The sequence below is a fragment of the Tachysurus vachellii genome, chromosome 9, assembly GCF_030014155.1.
Source record: "Tachysurus vachellii isolate PV-2020 chromosome 9, HZAU_Pvac_v1, whole genome shotgun sequence".
NCBI classification, from domain to species: Eukaryota; Metazoa; Chordata; class Actinopteri; order Siluriformes; family Bagridae; genus Tachysurus; species Tachysurus vachellii.
In genome coordinates, this window is record NC_083468.1 from 21,137,732 (window position 1) to 21,162,922 (window position 25,191).

The 25,191-nt window shown below is 36.5% G+C and overlaps 1 protein-coding gene across 3 annotated transcripts in view; it reads left to right on the forward strand.

Moving 5' to 3' along the window:
- The window catches only part of LOC132851376 (voltage-dependent calcium channel subunit alpha-2/delta-1), a 95,358-nt gene that overhangs the window by 4,433 nt on the left and 65,734 nt on the right, over positions 1-25,191 (forward strand). For all 3 annotated transcript variants that reach the window (XM_060878215.1, XM_060878213.1, XM_060878214.1), the window contains exons 2-3: positions 4,082-4,163; positions 4,569-4,685. In XM_060878215.1, coding sequence (XP_060734198.1) covers positions 4,082-4,163; positions 4,569-4,685 — 199 coding nt within the window. The remainder of the gene's footprint in view (positions 1-4,081; positions 4,164-4,568; positions 4,686-25,191) is intronic.

Below are 25,191 nucleotides of genomic sequence, written 5' to 3' on the forward strand. Positions count from 1 at the left end.
AGTTTATTATAGGGGAGCTTAGAGAAAGACACAATGTTGAATGGACTTTGACATTTGTGTGTGAGTGAAACCGTATGTACCCTGGATTAACTGCATTACGGTCACTGTGTCTGTAAATAACAAAGCCTTTCTTCAAAATGCCTGCGGCTGTTTTTTTTTTTTTTGTTTGTTTTTGTGATGAAGCACAGTTCATAAGACTAGTTCAAGATAAAACACAAATACCAATAAATGTTTGAGTGTTTTGGCTTTAGTGTGTTTTGGCTTTAGGCTGACAATAGGAGTGTCTTGGCAGGGGCTTGTAAGAAATGTCTGTGTTGAAATCAGTTGTTATTTCATCTTCTTCACTGTGTAACAAAAGGATTTTTAGTCTGAACAACAGGAAACACTCCTCCTTGTTAATAAAGAGCACTGAGAAGGGAAGTGGATCGTTGGTGGATCCAAAAATATCTGGAAAAATGCAGACACTGTTTTTCAGCAAGTAATTGATACTAATTGGATCAAGATGGTGTAGTGTGAGACCAAACTGTCTAGGAAACAAGACTACAAAAATACCAGGGACTCCAGCCATATTTAGCGCTTGCAATGCATTTTGATGTAATGAGTATCATCTTTCTGAATACTCATCAAATTTCTATTCTGCATACATACAGGTATTGTGTGGAGTGCTACAGATGCTTGAGGTTAAATATACCTTGCCAACAAAGCAGACACACAATCTGATCACAACAGAGCTCTCCAACCATTTTGTTATATCTGTGTAGTGCTCTGGAGCTTCCTGAGGACCGGTTTAGGAGATGATGGAAGAGTTGAGTGTGCACTACCAGAGACACGTTTGCACATTTCTTTTGAATTTTACTATTTATCACACTCCTGTTTGTTATTCCATGACGTACCGAAGGTGCGGCATTATCTTGTGGGGAAAGGCTGTGGTTTTTAATGAAAGATTTGACTTAAAGATTTGAAAGAACACTGCATATCATATCATTTGTTTATCTGAATTTTTGCTTGTGTGATATTAATATTGCAGAAGGCACAATGATGCAAATTAGTCCTTTAAAAAAATCACTACATTTTCGATTTTGTGCTCTGAGCATCATAAATCAAGGCTTCGGCTAAGAAAGCAACAACAACAAAAAACAACTTTTCACTCTAATTAAACTTTAATCTTTAATCTGTTTTTAATAATGTTGCTGTAGGTAATGTCACTGCCTCACAGTTGTGGAGTTTCTGGGTTGATTCTTACTGTACCTCAGTTTCCTCTGAGTTCTCTTCCAAAAGGCTTTTAGGTCTATTGGTGTCACAAAACTGCTCAAGCTATGAACCTTCTATGAAGCCTTTGTCCATAAATTACTATAACTGTCTCTTCTTCTTTGCACTTCCTAGTAAGAATTTTATGAACTTAAATAATGTCCCATAAAGCTTTAATAATGTGCTACATATAATCCCTGGATAACTGAATAAATTCAATAACATTTTCAAGAACAATTATAAAAATATTATAAACTTATAAAATGTAATGAGACACATGGCTTTGTAAATAAAATTTTATAATACAGGAATAAAGATAGTATCTTAATTGAAATGAGTAACAATACACATTATTTTTCACTTTACATAGTCACAGCACTCTGTGGTGACTAAACACTTATGATATTTTTTATAATTCTTAATCAGTATTAGATTCATGGGTCATTGTTAGTGCTAAGTGATCATTAAGTAATCATAGTATAGCAGTATGCAGTACCTGACAGGACAATATGATAATGTGACACTTGTATTAAAAAGTATAAAAGGTTATTAAGGAATTAAACATAAAACATGACAGGTGCGCATTTGTAAGTAAATCCTGTACTGAGTGGTGTGATGAAGCCTGAAAGAAGTTGTTTGTTCCTCTTAAACCAGTGATTAGACAATGAATATGTTTTTTGGACAGTGAGAGGAAACTGGAAACCCATGCAGATCAAGTGAGAATATGTGCAATACAAAACATCCCAAGCTCAGGATCAAACCTACAATGAGTCAGCGACACTACCCACTACATCAGCACCGTCAGGACTGATCACATTATGGAGCATCTGAGGGATGAGTTTGTCCCTGTTATCACTTATGTCATGACAGTTGCTCATCACTAAGCTTTATTTTTTCTCTCTTTCTTGGTTAAAAGATCATTACCGATAAACTGTAATGGTAGGGACAGCCAGTGTTCCCAGTATGAATGAAAAATTAATGAAATATTGAATATATCACACGCCAAAACGCAATCACAACATAGTTACACATCATGACTGCATTTAGAGTCTTTCATATTCTACATTACCAGATACTGTGTGTTTAAGGACAAATATACCTTCAGTGAAACAGTATTTGCATAATGGGATTAAACGTTTATTAAAAAGGCTTCATAACTTGTCCATAAAACTTTCCATACAATAAAAATATTCACATAATTTGAGTATATTTGCAATATACTGAGAACAATAGAAAGAAAAAAAAAAAACCAATAGGATTATGGCAGCCAAAACCAATAAATGTGCTCAGTTTAAATTAAATGGATTCAGTAATCCATGCTGGCATCCAGAATTTAATTTAGAGACATTGCCATATTGATATTTTGAAAACAATCCATGTGCGTGTTCCCGTTTCGCCTGTGCAGACGGAGGTCTTGGCCTCCACAGACAGTGCCAGAGCCAATCAGATGTGTTTCAATGGGCCTGCTGAACTTTTGCCTCTCTGGCACTTTGATGTAAAGAACAGCCTTTCAGGCCATCAGTACCAATACATCAACCAAAAAGCACAGTGTGTGTGTGTGTGTGTGTGTGTGTGTGTGTGTGTGTGTGTAAAACAGACAGATAAGTGACTCTATGCTAACCATTTTATAAATCTAGAGGGTAATGCGTAGCTAAAAGACAACATTTTGTCCTCTGCTAGACTGCAGTGCAATATAGAGATGAACAATAAAAGGCTGAGATTCAAGTTCTGATCCCAGTTCACCACTTTCCATGCATGAGCAGAGAAGCCTGGGAATGTTATTTTTACTGATCTTTTAGGGAATGTGCATATTTCTGTTGTGGTTTGGGAAAACTGGAGCCACGGGAGCCACATTCTGACAAAGAGCCAAAAAATGAGAGAATATACTATGTATGTATGTATGTATGTATGTATGTATGTATGTATGTATGTATGTATATATAGTGTATATATATATATATATATATATATATATATGTATATATATAAAAGCATAGATATTTTTGCCCTGTCATTTTTGGCATACTCACATAGATAGATAGATAGATAGATAGATAGATAGATAGATAGATAGATAGATAGATAGATAGATAGATAGATAGATAGATAGATAGATAGATAGATAGATAGATAGATAGATAGATAGATAGATAGATAGATAGATAGATAGATAGATAGATAGATAGATAGATAGATAGATAGATAGATAGATGATAGATAGATAGATAGATAGATAGATAGATAGATGATAGATAGATAGATAGATAGATAGATAGATAGATAGATAGATAGAATTTAAATTCTTTTTTAATTGACATGCTAATGAAACTAATGTTAGATAGAATAGCAAAATATTTCGCTTTGAAATTTAGTAGAGTAAAAATGGAAATACATTCAATACATTAATAAGCAATAAGTACAAATACTTTGAAAATGTACTCAGTTACCCAGTTACAGTAACATACATGCGAAAGAGAAACAGATTTCAGTTCAAAAAAGCCTGTGTTGTCAAGAATTCGGCATATTTATCACCAGAGGCCGCATTATGCAGATGTGCCCTTTAACTTCCATTTTGAAACTTTTTTTATTTTGTTCTGTAAGCATCCTGAGGCTGACTATTTGCAATGAACATCCTTTGGGTGTTTTTCTAAATCAATGTCTTTATAAAGGTTTTGCTAATTTGAATGTGTACAGTATACAAACACTACAACATGACAGCAGCTTCACTTGGGAAATCATGGTCTGGTTCTCATTAGGATGTGGCTTGTCTGTATACGGTGTGTTTTTGTACATTTTTAAAATGTCTGAGTGTGTAATGTCTCTTTCTTTTCAGCATAAAAGAATGGGTGGATCAGATGCAGCAGGAGCTGGTGTCCCTAGCTGACACGGCCAGTGCAGGAAAAAGCTTAGTGGAGGTTAGTACTACAACTGCTTCTACATATAAATGCACATGGATGCTGCTAAAACATTCACCTCACATAAAAATGTAGTTTGGGACTCAAATCAAAACTTTCCATTTTGTCCAGACACACAGTGATTTAAAACTTTCACACATGTACAAAGGCAGTTCACTGAAACAGTTGTCAAGAATTCTTTACTTCCCTATTTACCTTGTAACCTTAAGACCAATCTAGAAATGTTTGGAATTGCTACATAATCTATCCAGCTTGCAAATTTGGAAGATAAAATCTCCTAGCCACATCTTGAAATTATTTAAAGTCATTGGGGTCTAGGAGGCGGCGTTCAGCATTAAGGTACTGCTTTGAACTTGTGTAATTTTCCTGAATAAATGCATTCTTGTGTCTTTACCATCATTGCAGATCTTCATGAATAATACGAAATACTACACAGTGGAACCAAACAATGCTGGAAGGCTGGTGGAAAATGCAGCATGGAATATAGAGAACTTTTTAAAGAAGCGAGCGAAAGCACTTGAGGTACAGTACATTAGACATTCTTCCTGGCTGAGAAAAAAAACAAACAAGGTCAATGCAAGAACTTTAAATGTTTGACAATATGTAAATAAGTAACAGTACTATATTAAACAATGTGCAGAGGAAAGAATGTGTGATGATGTTTAGTTACATGGCCATTTTTGGAAGATCAGGCCATTATTTATGACTGGGAATTAGAAGTGTAGGGAAACTTTTTTGTTGAATGCTATTTAAGGACATCACAGTGCATGCCTCTCTCACAGTCATGCCATTGCTGTGAGCATGCGTATGTGTGTGTGTGTGTGTGAGAGAGCCAGATGGCGTTTCTTTTGCATAGCCGAAAGATGAATTGTTTTCTGTCTTTGAGTCTGTGGGTATCTGTGCCCACTGCAGATGTGCTAGGAGACCCCCTGATGTCAGCCTACTGACCTGGACCATTGGCACAAAAAGTGTGTATGTGTGTGTATGCATTCATTATAACTGATTGGCAGAGAACTGGGAGTTGGCATGCATTGGTAGCTCTTTAAACAAGTCAAAAGGGTCAGAGTAGTTTGGATGATCATGTGTGTAATGAGTAGTTTACGTTGAGTGTACACTATTATTTGTCTGCCATTGCTGTGATAAAATGCAGGAAAGGATCATTTATGCCTTTGACTTTTCATCACTGATCTGAGCTATTTCAAGCTTTGTATTGGAGTAATAGAAGCAACAGATTACAAAGACAATATTCAGAATGAACATTTATTTTTAGAAAGCTTGCCAGAAGTCTGGTCAAGTCTCGAGATGTGCATCGAATGGGATCTTGTGGAATGCAACATAAGAAGACATGCAAGCAATAATAATAAACCAAAGCAAATTTTTTTTAAAAAAAAGGTATAAATTTTAATACTAAACAGATACAGATACAGAAAGTGGCATTGAATTACACCCCTATTTTTAGAGCAATAGTTTATCCTAAAGCTTCGCTGTCAGTTGAATGCAAACTAATAAATACAGACCATATGATAACTTGGAGTTACTGCTTTCAGTGTCTGTCAGATTGTCAGACTAAATTTGATCAGCCATGATTGCTTCTTCATGTTATCTTCTAGTACAGTGCATCTGTCTGGTGCTATTTCAAAGCACACAGTGTTGCTATATAAATCTTCAGTTATTGTGATTATGATCAATTCATTCATCGTTTCATCTTCAGTAACTGTAAAAACATAACATTTTTATACTGGTTAGGGTCTTAGCCTTTCCCTACTGGGTGAACCACCAGTCCATCACAGAGCACAGTGTTCTTGAAAGGTGTGAGACAAACCAGAAGAAACCTATAGGAGGACTATATTTGAAATCAATACAGAAACTCTAGACCAGGAACACTCCAGACTACACCTGTTCTGGCCTTGCAGATATCAATTGTCTCTAAAATGTGTCACGTACAATACGGCATGTAGATTTATCAGGTTAAATCCCACATTAACAATCAGACTATTTCTTTGCTTATATTCGACCTGCATATTATGCGTTTTACCTCTCAGCTGCTTGTAACAGCATTCGGCGCACTTCATTTCACACCCATTACAACTGTGCTACATGTCTCTATGGGACTACCTTCACCTTTGCTAACTGCCTCCAGGATTCAAGCTCTGCTGCTTGTTTTTGCCTTTGAAATGTCTAACTGTTTATCACTTTGTTCTGTATTCCCATGCTTGCTTTATATTTATACCACAGTGCTGCTGAAGTCTTTAATCTGATTATTAAAAGGTGTTGACTAATTTTCCATAACAGCAGCTCTCAAACTGGCACTGGCAGTAAATTCATGTTATAAGTTTATATTATGTGTTTGTCAATAATTTTAGTAGTAAAAGCTAACTCACAGGGACCAGTACAGGAATCTCATCATATAATCTAAAGCTAATAATAATTGCATGTTAAAAACATGTTGCTATTCAACAAAAAAATAGAATAATTTGTGTGTTACTTAGCGTACTTAATATATACTCAAGGGGAAATTTAGAGTCACAACAGCTACTAAACACTAGCAACAGTGTTAGATCTGCAAACTTCAGCTCCCAGAACACACCATGGCCTACAAACATGGCCGCACGTAATGGAGTCCATTACCCACAGCACACCTGCACTCCCTCTGTCCCACTGATCAAACACTGTGTTTTCAATCACAGTCACTTCACTCAAATCTACACTGTTTAAAAGGAAAAATACACTCAGTGTTACTCTTTGTTCCTGACATTTACATTTATGCTATTTTGCAGACACCCTTTTCCAGAGCAACTTACATTTATCTCATTCATACAACTGACCACTGCAGGGTTAAGGACCTTGTTTAGGGTCCCAACAACTTGCAACCTTCCTGTCAGTAGTCCTTCTTATCCTAGTTCTTTAGTGAATATGTTTTGCCTTGTACTAGTTATTTCTGTATGCAGATCACCTTTTCATCATTACCTGAATTTTCATCACATTTTTGGAAGCGTTTGCTGTTGTATTCATTAAAGCTTCCATACTTGCAACTGTGTCCTTTCAGACTCTCGTTATCTGCCAGATAAAACTCACAATAAACCACAAATAATAAAGAAAGAATAAAAATACACTGTACATATAAATAGCTCAAGTAAGTTAAAGATCTCTGTACAGACTAACCATACAAAAAAAAGTGTGGCAGATTTAAAACTGTGCTTTAGATGTTATGTGTGAAGAGCAGTTACAGTATGGTAGTGTGTAAAGAAAATTAAAGAAGTCATACGTAACGTAATAAACACAATGGCAGTGTGTGAGTATGTATGTGCAGTGACATAATGTACAAATTTGTTGACATAATGCACAAAGTGTAGTCGCAAAATCATCTCTGTATCGTGTCCATCATCTCCCAAATCCAGAGACTCTTGTTGACTCTTTGTATAATTAGATAGCTATAGGCAAGAAAGACCATGATTCTCTTACTTATGTCTATCATCTACCTGTCCACCTCCACACCCAGGTTGTCCATCAAGCAGCGTAGAACAGAGCCATGATTTCCTCTTAATGTATTATACAGTGATATACTGTTTTTATTTCACATTTGAATAACAGTCAGTAAGTTTCCCACCATGTTTAAATAACATGCAAAGCTGCATTTTGTTGTCTTATTAGCTTAATGAGAGAAAAACAATTTTTTTACTTTTTTTTTTTTTTTTTTTTAACAAATTCTTTTTGTTCTATTTTAGCTGCTATAAAATAAAGTATATCTAACTTTTCTGGCAGATGTTCCCAACTTTAACTGTAACTATAAACAGTTGTGAAATAATATTCATTAATCGATTACATTGACATTTAAATGTAATTAATTAAAATGCTAGCTGTGACTAATCACTGTGGTATAAGAGGAATCAAACAATTTATGAGGTACTGTTATTGAAAACTATTGGACTTTGTTGCTGATTGTTTTCCTATTACGACAGGCCCTGTTGAGTTTTACTCCTTTATGCCTTCCCTTCTCTCAGCTCTTTCTCTGATGGAAGTCTGAAGCTCGTTGTCATTCCTCCCTTATTTCTCTTTCCTTTGTTTTTCAGCTTGTCCCAGCAGTGACCCTCTCTTCAAGCTAGCTCTGGAAGTCACTTTTGTGTTTGTTGTCTGTTTCTCTTATGATGACACTCTACAGCTGCTGCAGTCTGTGTTCTCTTGGGTGCTCTACCTGCTGCCATTTTTTCTTTCTTGGTCCTGGCTTTCTTCTAAATACTAGAACTGTTTATATATTTCTTAACCTTTTACATCTTTGGTATCTCAAAGGTTCACAGGATGAAGCTAGAAAAGCTACCTCCATTCTTCAGCTTTGTATTACCTTATAAGGAACACATCCATGTCTGTAACAGTGTGGTGCTGGAGTTGATCACTCTGTAGTGTTGCTTATCCTGCTGGGTTTTAGTGCCTTCTCATTGTGATCCACTTCCCTTCTGGAACGTCTGCTTCATATCTGCTTCATTGACAGGTTAATAGTGTATGTTAAAATGATGACTAAGTTCCAATGGCTTTTTTTTTTTACATTGAATGGTGGTGAAGTTTGACTAAAAACACCACTGAGAAGCTGAAAAATACAAAATCTATCAGACAATTTCATTGTTTTTAATTGTATTTAACCTCCTGAAAGGGGAATTAGTATGTTTGTGTATTTTTCTTTGTAATTATGATGAGCTGTGTATTCATGGGGTTTGTACTATCAATCAATGACTGTAGTGGTTTAGCTTTATTTTATTAGACTATATTTATTTATTTATATTTAAAATGAAAAATGGACTCATCCTCAGTTCAAATCCTCATTGTTACTGACAGGAAATACTGTTATTGTATTAAAAAATAGAAGTTATTAAGAAAATTATTTTTGCTGAGGGAAAGTGAGAAGTCATACGGTTTATTCTTCATGTCAGTGTTACTGAAATCGAATGCTTGTACTTTTACATCCTTTATATTCCTTAGATTTTATTTAGACCTTCATAGTATCCAAGCTCAAAGCTCAAAACCATCTTCTTTCCTCATGCAGCCATTGGCTGTATGCTATGCCTCTTTGGAATGGGTTCCCATATAATTTCTATACATTTCAGTTTAGGATCCAATCAAATGAATCAATGTACAATATTTTTCACTGAACTTCTCATGCTACACAAACATAGCATTTTGGTGCTTTAGCTCTCTGTAAAATGTTTCAATATGCTGGAATAAGCGAAAATTCTTATAGAATGAGGCTTCTCCTTATCTGTTTGCATCCCTGGAAGACATGAACTCCATCTTGTTTGATATAGCATGTTAAGAAAAGTAGTGCTAAATTGCTAACCAATATACAGTAGTTAGCAAAGTTATTTAGATTTATTTGCTACTGCAGGTTAGACTAGCACTGATTCAAATAGCAAGTATAAATTGGATAGACAGCCTGTTTCTAGCTAAGGCTAAATACTGGTTCTTTACATGGTATTTTACTTCTGATTGATTTATTAGTAAACTGTGTAATGCTAGTTTTGACCATTCTCATAAATGGGGCTAAGGTAAGGATTCTAAAGTTACTTTATATGTGTATATGCACTCATGTAAAGGATAGTGTGAGAGAGAGATAGATAGATAGATAGATAGAGAGAGAGAGAGAGAGAGAGAGAGAGAGAGAGAGAGAGAGAGAAAGAGAGAGAGAGATCCTCATTGTGAGTGTGTGGTTTGATTCCTTTGATATGGCTGATGAGAGTGATGCTCTGATTCAGTGTGGCTTGCTTTGTATTTAGGTTATGAAAGGGTCTCTGGTTTCATTTTCAACTTTGTTCCAGGAATCCTTTGGTGTGTGTTTGTGTGTGTGTGTGTGTGTGTGTGTGTGTTGTTCACTATGCTATAGCACTGCCCTCTCTTTAATAGGGTTCACTGTCTCAAATCTTATCAGTGGTTCTGGGTTCCAAATTCAGTCAGTTTGTATTCAGACCAGCAGATAAATGTTGTATATAAACAGCTCTTCTTTCATTTCCTCAGCTATCATCGACAATCCATGAAACCTGTGGCTTACTCATGGTTTGCGAATAATCATACTTCATTAAATTTTCATGAAGACCTGTTGCTCTTCTTACTTTGCACTTCCTAGTTTTTCTAAACCCAAGCTGTATTTTTTGTTACCAGAGATCACCAGGGATCTGTAACCAATGGTAGAACCTTGGAGCAGATTGACAGCAGGGATAATTTCTGCTTTCAATACACTGTTATGTATGAAGCCAGCTGGAAAGCTTAAACATAATACATTTTTAATGTTTTTTTTTTTTCAAGCAGATGTCATTTTGACACACTTTTATTTGTGTTACATCCAATGGAATAGAAATCCTTGCATGCGCCCACACACAGCTAACAAAGACACTTGGTCTGGTTTCAAGTGTGTACACTTTCATTTTATCCAATGGAACAACGTTCTTATAGATCACTACTTGTGTGTGTGTGTGTGTGTGTGTGTGTGTGTGTGTGTGTGTGTGTTAAATTGGTATTACCTGGATTGGTATTCAATGTGTTCTGGATGTTTTTGATCTCTTAAGGTCATTCATTTATTGGCAGATTTCCCTTGTTGGATCACTTGTTCTTTCTCCTTTCTCCAAACTAGTTTTGTTGTTATTTGATTAAATTTATTGGTGGGCGTACAGGAGAACCTGGTCTAGGAACATTTATTTATAGTTGCTCTATTGCTAGTGACAACATGAATGAACTTGTCCATATCATTGATAGATATGTTTTGTTATAATAGCACTTCTTGTTGTGGTATTTCTCACATGTTAAATGATAACATGGTAAAGGTTAATACTGAATGTTAAAATGATGACTAAGTTCCAATGGCTTTTTTTTACATTGAATGGTGATGAAGGTGATGACTAAAAAGACCATTGAGAAGCTGAAAAATACAAAATCTATCAGACAATTTCATTGTTTTTAATTGTATTTAACCTCCTGAAAGGAAAATTAGTATGTTTGTGCATTTTTCTCTGTAATTACGATGAGTTGTGTATTCATGGGGTTTGTACTATCAATCAATGACTGTAGTGGTTTAGCTTTATTTTATTAGACTATATTTATTTTAATCAATCAAATCAGAATATAAACATTGCATCGCCTTCAGCGGTGAGGTCTTCCTAATTTCCCATGGCACAACTCTCCTGGTTTAATTAAAATTGTGCTTGGTGTCTGTTAACAGTTTCAGATCGTGTTTGGATTCCTCGCTGTCATCAATCTGTGTCTGTGGTTTTGTTACTGTTTTCTTGTTTAACAAGCCATATATAAATGAATGTATGAAAGATTAATTACAAAGGATAAGCATGAATTGTGGGGGGCACGGTGGCTTAGTGGTTAGCACGTTCGCCTCACACCTCCAGGGTTGGGGGTTCGATTCCCGCCTCTGCCTTGTGTGTGTGGAGTTTGCATGTTCTCCCCGTGCCTCGGGGGTTTCCTCCGGGTACTCCGGTTTCCTCCCCCGGTCCAAAGACATGCATGGTAGGTTGATTGGTATCTCTGGAAAATTGTCCGTAGTGTGTGATTGTGTGAGTGAATGAGAGTGTGTGTGTGCGATGGGTTGGCACTCCGTCCAGGGTGTATCCTGCCTTGATGCCCGATGACGCCTGAGATAGGCACAGGCTCCCCGTGACCCAAGGTAGTTCGGATAAGCGGTAGAAAATGAATGAATGAATGAAGCATGAATTGTCAAAAACTCAAACTTAAGCTGCATGCATGGGCTCTCATGGAAACAGGGCCATTTATTTATTTATTTATTTATTTATTTATTTATTTATTTATTTATATCTTTATTATTGTTTTGTTATTGGTTTCTTCCCTTATTGTGTTCACCTATACCTTGTTTTACTTTACCTCCTTTACCTTGTACTACTGACCTGCACTACAATTAAGTGGAGAATGGAACGTTTCTGACGTGAATAATCCTATTACATTTTTCTTTAAATGGGAATCTTGTGATGTCATTTCATCATGGTGTCACCTGTAATACAAATGATGAGATAACTTTAAGCATCATTAACAAGACTTAGTGTGTCGCACACACTATTATTACCACGTTAAGGAGAGTAGTTACACAATTCAAAGCTTTATTTAACTTTTCAAGGATCATTGATCATATTTCATTAATGTACTTCAGTGCAAAAATAAGTAGGAAGTTTAGTGCCGAGTGGGGAGGGTAATGGGTTCATCAGAATTGATCAGATTCTTTGTGGAGTATTAGAAAAGAGAGAGAGTGAGAGAGAGAGAGAGAGTGAGAGAGAGAGAGAGAGAGAGAGAGAGAGAGAGAGAGAGAGAGAGAGAGAGAGAGAGAGAAAACAGGGCTGGAGCACTAAACAGACACATTACATTTGACATTGTCTCTCACTGCTGGTCATTTATTCCTCCCAGCTCCCAGCAGCAGCCCGGGAGGCTTAACGTCATTATCATCGGGCAGCAGAGGGCTTGACACTGGCACTCCTCTTGTAGCAGATGCATTTGTTGTGTTGGCTGTCTACAGTGCCTGAGGGCTTGCTGGCAGCGGACCTGACCTGGCACTTTACAATTCAGTCCATGGTACCAGAATTAATCAAATTGGTTATGATTATGGAAAAAAGTGGAAGATAATTGCAGGGTATAGCATTTAGTTCCCAAAGCACCCCTGAGCTGAAAATATTGCATAGCCTAAAGTATGAACAGATGCATCAAATGAAGCGTGATTTGGCTTTTAACCTGTAGTTGACAGAGTGTTATAAACTGTGAACTAGCTAAGAATAGGGTTGGAGATATGATTAGACAAAATCAATACTATAACACATTGTGTTACACAATATAATAGTCTGGGTATTGGTATGAGCAGGCGTAGACTTTTACAGCACTGATTCATTTCACTGATTTGATGTTTAAATCTAAGGAAAGGTATATAATGCAAATAAAATACATTATACACATATTAGCAGTTTACTAGCAGCAAAATTAAATATAACATTGCAGTTTACTAAAGCTTTGCAAATGGAACATTAGGCACAAAGATGCAAACACCTGCAAAAAAAAAAGCAAGCTCTTTTATTAACAGGGTCTACAGAGGATTGTCGGTCAAATAAGCAAAATTACCGAGATTTTAGGTTTTGTGGGTTTGCTTAAATAAACATGGATTTCTGGGGGATTTATATAAAGGTGCAAATCAGAGGTAGTGATTAGCTTTTCTTCCACAATGCAAATTTTATTACAGCCTGAAAGGCATTTGTTTTTGTCACAAACACATACTGCTTCTCAGTTATACCATAGTATATGAAACCCTATAACATTATTTTATTATGGTTTCTTTAAATGATACCTCTCAGTGTCCTCACAGACTGTAAATATTTCTGTGACAGTTTTAAATGAAATATTCTATTCATGAAGTCATAAGCAGAGTGCCTATAACAAGTTTCATCAAAAGTTTCATCTTTTTCTTATTCCTTGTATACAGAATGCATACTCATGTCTATGCATTTTTGTTTTGCATTCACACATTGCTTCATACATCTCATCCCTTTTAATCCGTGATATACATTATCTGGCCAAAGGTTTGTGGCAGCGTGACTTTTAAATCTAATGTGCACTTTGTGAATATCACATTCCATATTTATTCCTTCTTTGCTGTTATAATAAGCTCCACTCTTATGTGAAGGATTTCTACCAGATTTTGGAGTGTTGCTGTAGCAATTTGTGGCCGGTTTAGCCACAAGAGCATTAGGAAGATCAGGTAGTGATGTTCACTGAGAAGGTCTGGTGGTTTGGTTAGCTTTACAGTTCATCTCATTGGATTTTCGAGTTTTTATACTTCACCCTTTATGACATCATGTCATCATGAACCTTGCTTTGTGTGTAGGAACATTGTCATGCTGGACCAGGTTGAAATCTTAATGCTAGAGCATATAAAACTATTCAATACAGTGTAGAAATAGATTTGGAAAACATAAATATGAGTGTTTGGCTCAGATATCCAGGTATTTATGTGGCAATATAGTGTACTTCATCTGCAATTGCACAAACTTTTTGTGAATCTGGGATTTAAACTCAAATACCAATACAGTACATGTATTTAACAATTTGATAACAACTATGTGCCTTTCACATTTGCTCAAGAAGTAAACTGGTAAACACTTTATATTTCGTCCAGGTTCTCCAATCCTCTGCACTCTCCAATTTTTTTCAACAGAGTTTAATTAAATATCAGGATTGATGTACTACTTGACTTTGAAACTTCTGCTGTAGGTCAAATCATTAATTGAACAGGAAATTGAATTGTTCTCATCTGCTTTTATGGTATACAACCAGACTCTAGTCCTCTTCTGTGTATTTTCATTTTTATTCTCAGTCAGAGGCAGTCAAACTCAGATGTCAGGATTTCTTTGACAATATTTCTCACATTTTTAGATAGTATTAATAATCTTTTATAAGATTTTTTTTCTCCAAAGTATCAACCTACTTTTCCAGTACTAGGTAATACCAAAATGCTTCAGTCTATGGCAGCTAATACAGATTTTTGGTACATAGCACTAATTAGGACAGTTCAGTCTCTCTGGACTCGCAAAACTAATCTTTTCAAAGAAGGCAAATATTAGCCTCCAAATCTAAAAGACCTGTAGCCAGAAAATCGATGTATAGCATATATGATAGCTGTCGTGATGAGGCAAAGGCGAGTGAGGATCCAAATGCAGTTCACACTTTTAATAGACCAAAACAAGAAACAGGCAAACAAACAAGCAGGCAAAACACTGAACAATACAGGAAACAGGAACATAGACATAAACATACAACAACACCCAACACCAGGGACTTGAACAAACAGAGTAGATATAACAAACAGGAACCAATCACCACGCAGAGACAATCAGAGACTAACACGATACACCTGGGGGGAAGATAGAGTGCAATTAGTGTCCATGGTAACAAATGAGTGGGCGGAGCAAACAATTAACAGCAAGGCAGACAGCAGACAGAAACAGGGCAAAACACAGACAGACTCATTACAATAGCGTAGCATCAAATGAGTTCAAATACACCCTGATTGTTTACCTAACTTTTTTTTAGTATCTCATCTACCTAAATATTTGCTAGATTTATTCAGGTTTAGGAATCTGATTATTCTTGTTCTGGCATCCAATTAAATATAATTGTACATATGTTAAAAAACTAAATTTAGATCCATTATAAGCAAGCTCAAGCTGACAAGAAAAAATCTTGAGACAACATGAGGAAGAAACATTTCAAGGAACTGAAATAAACCTATCTGACTCCGGGTGATGTGATAGTGGGATAGTAAATTACAACTTTTGGACAACATTAAAACGCTCCAGTTTTTCCCAAAACTATGCTCATTAACCCACTACATCTGCATGTGGCAATAAGCATCTCTCATTCCAAAGCTTGTATATGGTCTGGCGCAACTATTCTAGCATCTGAAATAGTGTGTTTTGTCTGCTATCAACACAAGCACATGATAAATTATTCATTCCATGTTATTATTAATAATAAATGTGAACTGCTTGTTTGCGAATTGGTATTAACTTTATCTCTTTGTACATCAGAGATGGCTGTGTTATATTTGGCTATGGAGATGAGAAAGGTACAACACTTTCATCCAATAAATCCTGTTTGTCTTGCAGCTTTCTGCTGACATTCAGCCTCTATTCTGGGCGACAGAAAATAAAGTGAATTATTTTGATATTATGCAGTTTTAAACTTTAATGTACTGAACATACTGTGGGCTGAAAATATCTGTAATGATCTCTCTAGTGCAGTAGCGTGTTGTTGGATTTAATGGTGGATATTACGATCATCCGATGTATGTGACATCTCTAGGTTTAAGAAGTGGGAATATATTTGTATTAGAGAAAGAGAGAAACTATCTTGTCTGTTTTGCTGTACATTTGCACCAACGATGCTTGTAGTCTAATTAAATACTGAATAATTGATGTTGTTTTGTAGCTTTTTTGAGACAATTAGCTCATGAATTATTTAGGAAAAGTCATTAGTGTGCATGTGAAAGAGAGAAAAAAAACGTGTCTGTGTAGCACCTTAGAGAACTAAGGACTTATTCTTATTTAGCTAGTGTTTGATGGCTATACACATTTAGGAATCATTTCGTTTCTGTGTCAATGTGTGTGCTGACATTTTTGTATACAGAGTGAGAATATGAATAGAATATGTTTATTTTAAAGCAGATGTAAATGGTTTTTGAAGCTATTTCAGCTAAACCTCAGCTTTAGAAATCACTTTATTCTGGTCATGGTCATGCTGGACTTTGAGCATACAGGAATACATACTCTCACACACAGACATTGATTCATTCCAAGGGACAATTTAGAGTCAGCAGTCCACCTACTGGCAATTTTTTGGAGGTGGGAGGAAACCATAATCAAGGATCAAGCTCAGGATTAAATCTGGGGTTCTGAACCTTGAGCACTGTAGCACTCAGCAAACAACAACTGGAAATTTCTTTTGTCCTGGTAAAAACGTACAAGCGCATAATGATGGTTCATGGCTCAAAAGCTTGATTTAAATTAAATCAGAGTTAAATTAAGTTTAGAAATATATCCGCTAATCCTGGAATTGTGTAGAGAGAAAAACAAAAGGGATTCTGAAAGTAAACATAGGTTCCTATTTCATGCCAATACAGTATGTTAGAAAACCAAAGAAATACAAAAAGAGTTTAATGTTCAGTATATTATGGCATTTAAGCTTTATCTTTAATAGAGAGCATGAGGGTGGATGACTTGTTTATGCAGAGCATAATCAGTAAGCGTGGCTATTAAAAAGGTCCAGTGCTCACCAGAACTATAGTGCTATCACACGTGAGCTTCTCAACGTGCTCATTTTACTCCTCTCAAACAAACACCTTTGAGTATATGCAGTTTATGGCATTTTACAGTCATTTCAATAAATCACACTTTATTAAAGTCTGTTTTAAAAGGGAAAGATGTTGTAGTGGGGGGGCACAGTGGCTTAGTGGTTAGCATGTTCGCCTCACACCTCCAGGGTTGGGGGTTCGATTCCCGCCTCCGCCTTGTGTGTATGGAGTTTGCATGTTCTCCCCGTGCCTTGGGGGTTTTCTACGGGTACTCCGGTTTCCTCCCCCGGTCCAAAGACATGCATGGTAGGTTGATTGGCATCTCTGGAAAATTGTCCGTAGTATGAGTGCGTGAGTGAATGAGAGTGTGTGTGTGCCCTGCAATGGGTTGGCACTCCGTCCAGGGTGTATCCTGCCTTGATGCCCAATGATGCCTGAGATAGGCACAGGCTAGAAAGTGAATGAAGATGTTGTAGTTGCTCATGATGATATTTTCACAGTTTGCAGACTGCTAGGCTTTAATTGTAATAACTGATTGTGTAACATCCTGAATGTTGTAATTTGTTCTTAATGTTCTTGCTATATGATTGCTGTTCTTAAGAATCACTGTGCACTAGGCTTATTTGACAATGAATTATTGGACATTCAGCCCACAGCATTTTTAGGAGTATGATTAGTATGAGTAAAAAAGCATGATATTAGACCAGTAATGGCATTGACTGGCCATTAATTAAAATCCTTCTTGTGTGCATATCTGTGGAGGTTTGGGCTTTGAAGTAAGGTTTGGATTGATGGTATGGTGATGAATGAAGGTAATGAACTCCTTTGGTAGCAGACATGGCAAAAAATAATTGTAAGTTATTTCCAAAGTTTATTTATTTATTTTACACAATTTGTGTCATTTGTTATAAGTGCCTGCATATTGGCTGAAGCGAAGAAAGCAGACAGATTTGACAAAAATGATAAACAGATAAAAAAGATGGAATTGGATGAAAAAAACAAAGACTATGGATAAAGATGAGTTTTTGAAATGTTGGACATCATTTAACAGACTTACTTTTGTTATCATCTGTCACTAACCACCTTAATTCTGTATATTAACATGACTTGTAATCAAATCCCAGTTTGTAAATGTGCTTCTAATAAGGTGTAGATTTAGACTGACAATCCTGAATTTAGTCTAATGCTGAATTTCACTAAAAGTAGCCATGTAGTCCAAAAACAAGTGGGTGATAATCTTGCCCATCTGAAGAGTTCCCATGAGCCAGGAACTGGGCCAGAATCTGTGTACACTCATTTGTCAAATTTCCGCTTTTAGACCATGTGCTGCTAACTATTCAAACTCCTCTGCTATTTTTTAAAATATCATTATCTTCATATTAAGTGGACTGAGTAAGCTGTGTAGTTTTATTTCTGCAGGTGTGCGTGTGTGCATGTGTATGCATGTTGTCAGGCGGTGTGAGAGATGAGGCGGATTGATTAGAGAGTCTGTGCGTCTGTAGCAGATGCTGCTTCTCGTCCATCCTGTGAATATCCCACACATCAAACAGCAATGCAGACGAAAACTTCCACACATAACACACATATTCATCACTAGCCACAAGCAAGTATTGCATAGCGAAAAGGCTGCAGTGTATTTCCAAAATATAGAGCTGTCTCGTTTGTTTGCATTTCAGGGTAATTGTCTGCTTCCTTCACTGATAGCTCATAGACGTAAGATTGTATAATTGAGTCTTACTCCTTTGTTCCAAAAATTCAAATGTACACACCATTAGGAAGCTCGTTTGAAGACTGAGACATAGCCACACAGTGGTACATGTGCTCCAAATGCACTAATGATTTAATTGTTGAAAACTCATGTAGAAATATAGGATTTATGACAGTTTTCCACTGGTTTTACTCAAATGAGTTGTGACAGAAGGATAGACACGTGTTAGTATTATCTCAGGCTGTTTTCTGTGATTCGGCTTAACTCTCTTACATCAAACCAGGCTGTGCACAGAGGACTGTTAATTAGACCACCGGGACCCATGTGACAGCTGCATGATATTCTCATTATTCTGTTATTCTCCCCCACACTGTTTCCTTTGTACTCTTTACCCATGTAATTGATAATCCTGAAACACTACAAATGGGAATTTGGTACTTTGTTGAACTATACAGAGAAAATATTCACATTGTGATATATTCATTTATTTTTATTAATCTTACCCAGGGTTGTGTTTGATCTGGAGTCTATCCTCGATGGGACATTAGTCCATCACAATGTCTCACACATCCACAGCTACTGTATGCGTAATTTATTGTTACCTTAATGGCTTGTGTTTTTGGGAGGTGGGAGGAAACAGTAGAAACCAGTGGAAACCCACACAGACACAGCATGAGAAATTCCACCAAGTCAGTAACCTGAACTCAGTAATGAACGCAGGACCTTGGAGTAGTAAGAAAGCATCACTACCTGCTACACCACTAGGTTGCCCACATTGTAATACACATTTATTTTCAATATGTAGTGAGATGTTTATAAAGCAGAAAATGAGCAGTGGTGGTTCAGGGATTATGGCTCCGGAATTCTAATTGGTATGAGTAGAGTTTGAATCCTGTTAGTGCCAATCTGTCACTGTTGGACCTTTAACCTTCAGCTGCTCGGCTCAATTGCATGTTGCTTTGCATAAAATTGACATATGAATAAATATACAATCAAAAACATTATAAAGAACAGATTCTATTATATTTAAACAAAGCAGCTTAAATGAACCCAGTAATCACTAGAGCAGTGGAAAGGGTTTTTTATGTTGGTTATAAATGCAATAATTATTGCCTGAACTTATATCTTAAATACTGTGAGTGGTGTTCTAGCTCATTCCAAAGGCTTTTGGTTGCATTCCATTGGATCTGATAATTGTGAAGTCCACTGAAGAACACTGAACTAGAAATGATCAAGCTTTTGAAGCCAGTTTGAGACGGTGCTTGCTTTGTGACATGGTGCATTATTGTGCTGGAAGTAACCATTAGAAAATGGTAAATTGTGGAAATTAAGAGATGCACATGGTCAGCACTAATACTCAAATATTAGTGTCTGTGGCATTCAAGTGATGATTGATTTTGTATTAACAGGCACAAAGTGTTCCAAGAAGTACTCAGATCCCCACATCATTACGCTCCCTTCACCAGCCTGGACTGTTCAGTGATATCACAATTATAATTCTTTAATACTACTCAGCTGTGCCAGTACTAGCAGTTAATAAATAACTAAATCTAATAAAAAATAATATAAACAATCTTTGATTAGTTAGATAAGTAAACAATATTATAATAAATTTCATGAAACATATTTTATCACGTTTGGTGTATAACGGTTGCTTCACTTTCCTATCTTTGGCATCTAGGATCCTCTGTTTTAAATACTATTTGCATTTAATTTTCAACAGACAGTTATATCTAAATCCGAAATGCTGTTTTTTTGGATATTTAATGCACTAGCTAGGATACTGGAAACCATTATAATTTACTAGGAAGCCATTTTGGATTTCTAGGTGCACACTGATTTTAAGATGATTGGAATTAAATGTTGGAAATGGTTTCTATTAGTAAGGAAAATTCTGTTGGTATGAAAGATATGAAATCATTAAAGTGTGTAATGAAATGCTCAAGGAGACATGACAGTGCAGCCAGTAGAATTACTCCCTTAAAGCTCAAGAGTCCTGTTTGAGCTCAAGAGTTCACTTTCCTCTGGGGTCTTCAGTTCCCTCCCACCTCTTACAAACGTGCCAGTAGATAGATTGGTTACGCTATTGATCCAGAGTGTATTCCTTCATAGGCTCAATGGATCCATTACATCAATCGGGATGAAGCTGTTACTGAAAATAAACAAATAATATACTTTATTAAAATTAAAGTTCATTCTTTTTACACGGAGCATTTTGATTATCACTGTCTATGTCATTTCATTATTTTATGTGCAGAACATGCAATGATGGTCCAGACATATAACACATTATTCAGATCTACTTGTTGGGATTTTCAGAAATGTTCAAGTTAAAATCTGTTTGTATGTGCGAATGCAATCAGAAGAATGCTATGAAGATAAATTTAGAACATCTCTGCAACCTGTTGGCTTGTCACACACAGTGTGCACTCCTGCACATGTTGCTATTTAATTTGTTAATCCATCTGTAGAGATTTGCAGGCATTAGATGAATGTCAGTGTACAAACACGTCACAGTAGTCATAAGTACCCAGCTGAGACGTCTTTATGTCTCTGCCAGTGTGTTTTATAAAAGACCATTGGACCAAACGAATGTGTCCCTGCAGCACTGTTAGTCCAACCACAAGGAACATAAATCCAACAGCTCTAATTCACTGCCACTCAGCCTATTGGCACATTCACCAAATTGGGGGCTTTGCATTCCCTGTTTGTTTAATTGGAGACATCCCCACTTTCTGAGCACTCCACAGATGCCACTGCTCTTTTTCTGTCTCTTATTTATATTACTCCAATGTCAAAACCATTCTTATCTGTCTGTCTGTATGTACATTAGGTTAATACCATTTTGTATACTGTAGATTTTAAAGCAGATTCATGGCAATAGCCCACCTTTGCTTTCAGAGCAGCCGCAATTCTTCATGTCATAGATTCCACAAAATTTTGGAGACATTCCTTTGTGTTTTTCCGGTTCATGTTAACACGATTGCTTCATGATATACTTGCAGAATATGGTGCACTTTCATGCTGCTCCCTTTCTACTACATCCCAAAGGTCTTCACTTGGATTCAATTGGATCCAGTGATTGGGAAGACCTCTGAAAAACATTTAACTCATTAGTAGGTTTGGGTATCAAAAGAAAATTTCCGGTTCCGATTCCGGTTCCAGTTCTGTATTACGATTCCCGGTTCTGATTCCGATTCCATAATAAAAGAAATGTGAAAAATAATGCACAATACTTAAACAATTCCATTTGTGTTTATTAATCACTCTTTAAATATTTTAAACAGAGCATTTCAATTCATATCAAGTTAAATTTAAATAAATCCAACATCAATTTTAACATCCAGAATTACAACTTAGCAAAACAGTTAGCAATTTTTCGGAAGAAAAATGAACATGTCTGCTTTCTCTGGGAGAAGACGAGACCTTTCCTGGCTTATTGTATCTCCAGCTGTGGAGAAAACCCTCTCAGAGGGGGTAGATTTGCTTCATTGTTGTAGCTTTGGAAATTAATCCACACTTGTTGAACATGTTTAACACAAAGCGTACCTCAGCACAGCAGCACGAGTGACTGATTTCTGTGGTAAGCTGCATTAATTTGGTTGCGTGACTGTAAACAGTGTAAAAAAAATTATATTTTTTGGCTATATATGGCTATTTAAAGTGACCGCTCCCATCGCATCAGAACCGCATTTGGAACCGAAACGTAATAATTCCGCGCGGTTCCGGTTCCTGTTAAAAAACAGAATAAGAATAAGAATAAGAACCGGTTCTCGGTTCCCAACCCTACTCATTAGTCTAGTTCCTGAAACCAGTTGAAGATGACTTTGGTTTGTGTCATTGGGGTTTCATCACGTTAGCTTATAGTCATTAGAAGATGATGGCTAAGAAAGGATGCACATGGTCAGCAGCAATACTCAAATATATAGCATTCAGTTGATGAGTGATTGACATTAACAGGCACAAAGTGTGCTGAGGAAACATTCCTCACACCATTACACTACCTCCTCTAGCCTGGACTGTTGACACAAGGCAGGTCAGGCCATGGATTCAGGCTGTTGCTACCTAATTATGACCCTACCAGGCTCCATTTTTCCAATTTTCATCTGTCCAGTTTTGGTCAGCTTGTGTCCACTGCAGCCACAGCAGTGTGTTTTGGCTAACATAAGTGGAACCCAATGCTGTTGTCTTCTGCTGTTATAGCTCACCTCCCAAAAGCTTTTGCATGTTGTGCATTCTGAGATGTTTTTACTGCTCAACACAATTGTACAGAGTGATTGTTCTCAGTTGACTTTTCTTGCCTGCTTGTGTGAAAAGCTCAGGAGAGTTTTAGAAGAATACTCAAACCAGTAATGCCATGGTCTATATCACTGATATCACCTTTTCCTCACTCTGGTGGTTTATGTGAACATCACCTGAAGCTACTGGCCTTAATCTGCATGACTTTCGGCATTCCACTGTTGCCATATGTTTGGCTGTGTAGATAATTGCATGAATGTGTAGGTGTACAGATGTACAGTATATTCATTCATTCATTCATTCATTCATTCGTTCATTCATTCATTCATTTATTCGTCTTTAGTCAGATCTATATCCTCATCAGGGTCACAATGGATGCAGAATGGAGTCTATTCCAGAAACATTAGGTCTAAAGTCATTAAATATGATCAGTTTTAGACAATTTCTCATGTCTATATGCATTGCTTCCAGTTGGACATTATGCATTGCAGTACTCATCCAACAACTGATCCAGCAACTTCAGTTGTCATCCTAATCATTCTTTCTGATCCTTTTTAATTGGGATATTACTCAGACAGGCATGGATGATGAATCCGACTCTAATGATATTCTTTACTGGATTGTTATATTACTCAGGTTAATCTCTCCAGCTGAGAATCTGTAGAACAAATTGGAACAATTTGTCACAGGATTCCTACTGCCAATTGATTTTTAGCCTAGCAGATGTTTGACCTCGCCAGTAGGGCATGAGGGAAGTATCACTCTCCACGTTTCAGTGGCTTCATTAGAGAATGACAGTCAATAAGTGGGAATGTGGCTTCAGGCTTTCTGATTAGGAGAGTGGACAACGGTTACACTGCACACTCATGTTCGACAGTTCTTTATTTATGACCATGTAAACCACTCACACTAATTCTCTGTCATTGTCTTGCATTAAGCTTATAAGAAATAACACTCGCTTTTAATGATTCTTTGCTTCATAGTTTTTGATACTGTATGTCTGGTATAGCAGCTATAAACAGTCTTTCCCTCACATGCATCTATTCTCTCTCTCTCTCTCTCTCTCTCTCTCTCTCTCTCTCTCTCTCTCTCTCTTAAAATTAATACAACAACTTAGACAAAACACAGAAAAACATCTTCAGCATATCAACTATACTACACTAAAATTATGTGAATTTATCTAATAACATACAAGTCCCTGTGAATTACAAGTTACCATAGAAACAATAACGTACTAGAAGAGGCACATTAATTTAAACCTGTGATTTGCATTGCAGCCAGCACTACTGTCAGAACTGCTGTAATATAAAATTATTTTTTTCATTTTGATTAATCAGAATCGAGAATTAAACAGTATTGTGGGATAAATTATAAAAAAACTAATGATATGTTCAGAATGACATTTCAAGGCATTTATTCTATAAATATGAATAAAAGCTGTTATAAAGTGTTACTGTTACCAGCAACACATAGCACAAAACACCACATATGTGACTGTTATGGATCAAACCATGCTTTTACGTCAACAATCAAAGTCATATTATATGTCATAATCCTCTTATAAGCATTGAGCTATAACCTGTCATACAGCTAACCTCTGTGGAATGTAGTTTCCAGGATGCAGCCCAGTAAATTCATAATAGACACTTCGGATATGGGAATATGAAGTATTAGTCTTCTACAATTGTGTAAAGTCAAACAATATTATGTGTATTATGTATGCTGAAAGGATCATCAGTATGAGCAGATTCTGAATATGAGTTCTGGGATAAAGTATGGCTTGTATCTGTAAGTCTACAGAATCCAGGTGAGATTTTCTGGAAGAGACCTGGGTAGGGTACAAATTGTTTTTGGCAAACGCAAATATTTGAGGTAGGAAAATGCACAGCATCAGTAGGTGAGTCATAATTGCAGAAACTCTACGAGTAGGATGAATCAGACAGGTCCGGAGGACACTATCAGCCGATAAGTAGAAATACGTCAGGAACAAGCACTGGCTTCATACAAAACATCCAGTACAGTATATGGATAAAAGAATGTGTACACCATTGGTTTACTCAGACCTTTGTATACATATTTATATACATATTGTTGAACATACCATTCCAAAACCATGGACATGTTAATGTGGGGTTTAGAGAATGTAGAACAGGATACACTTACAGTAGAACTGTTGCTCACTGAATGTTTTTTTTGTTTTCCACACCACTGTGAGTAAATACTAAAGAGTGCAGGTGTCAGTAGGCAAAGTGAGA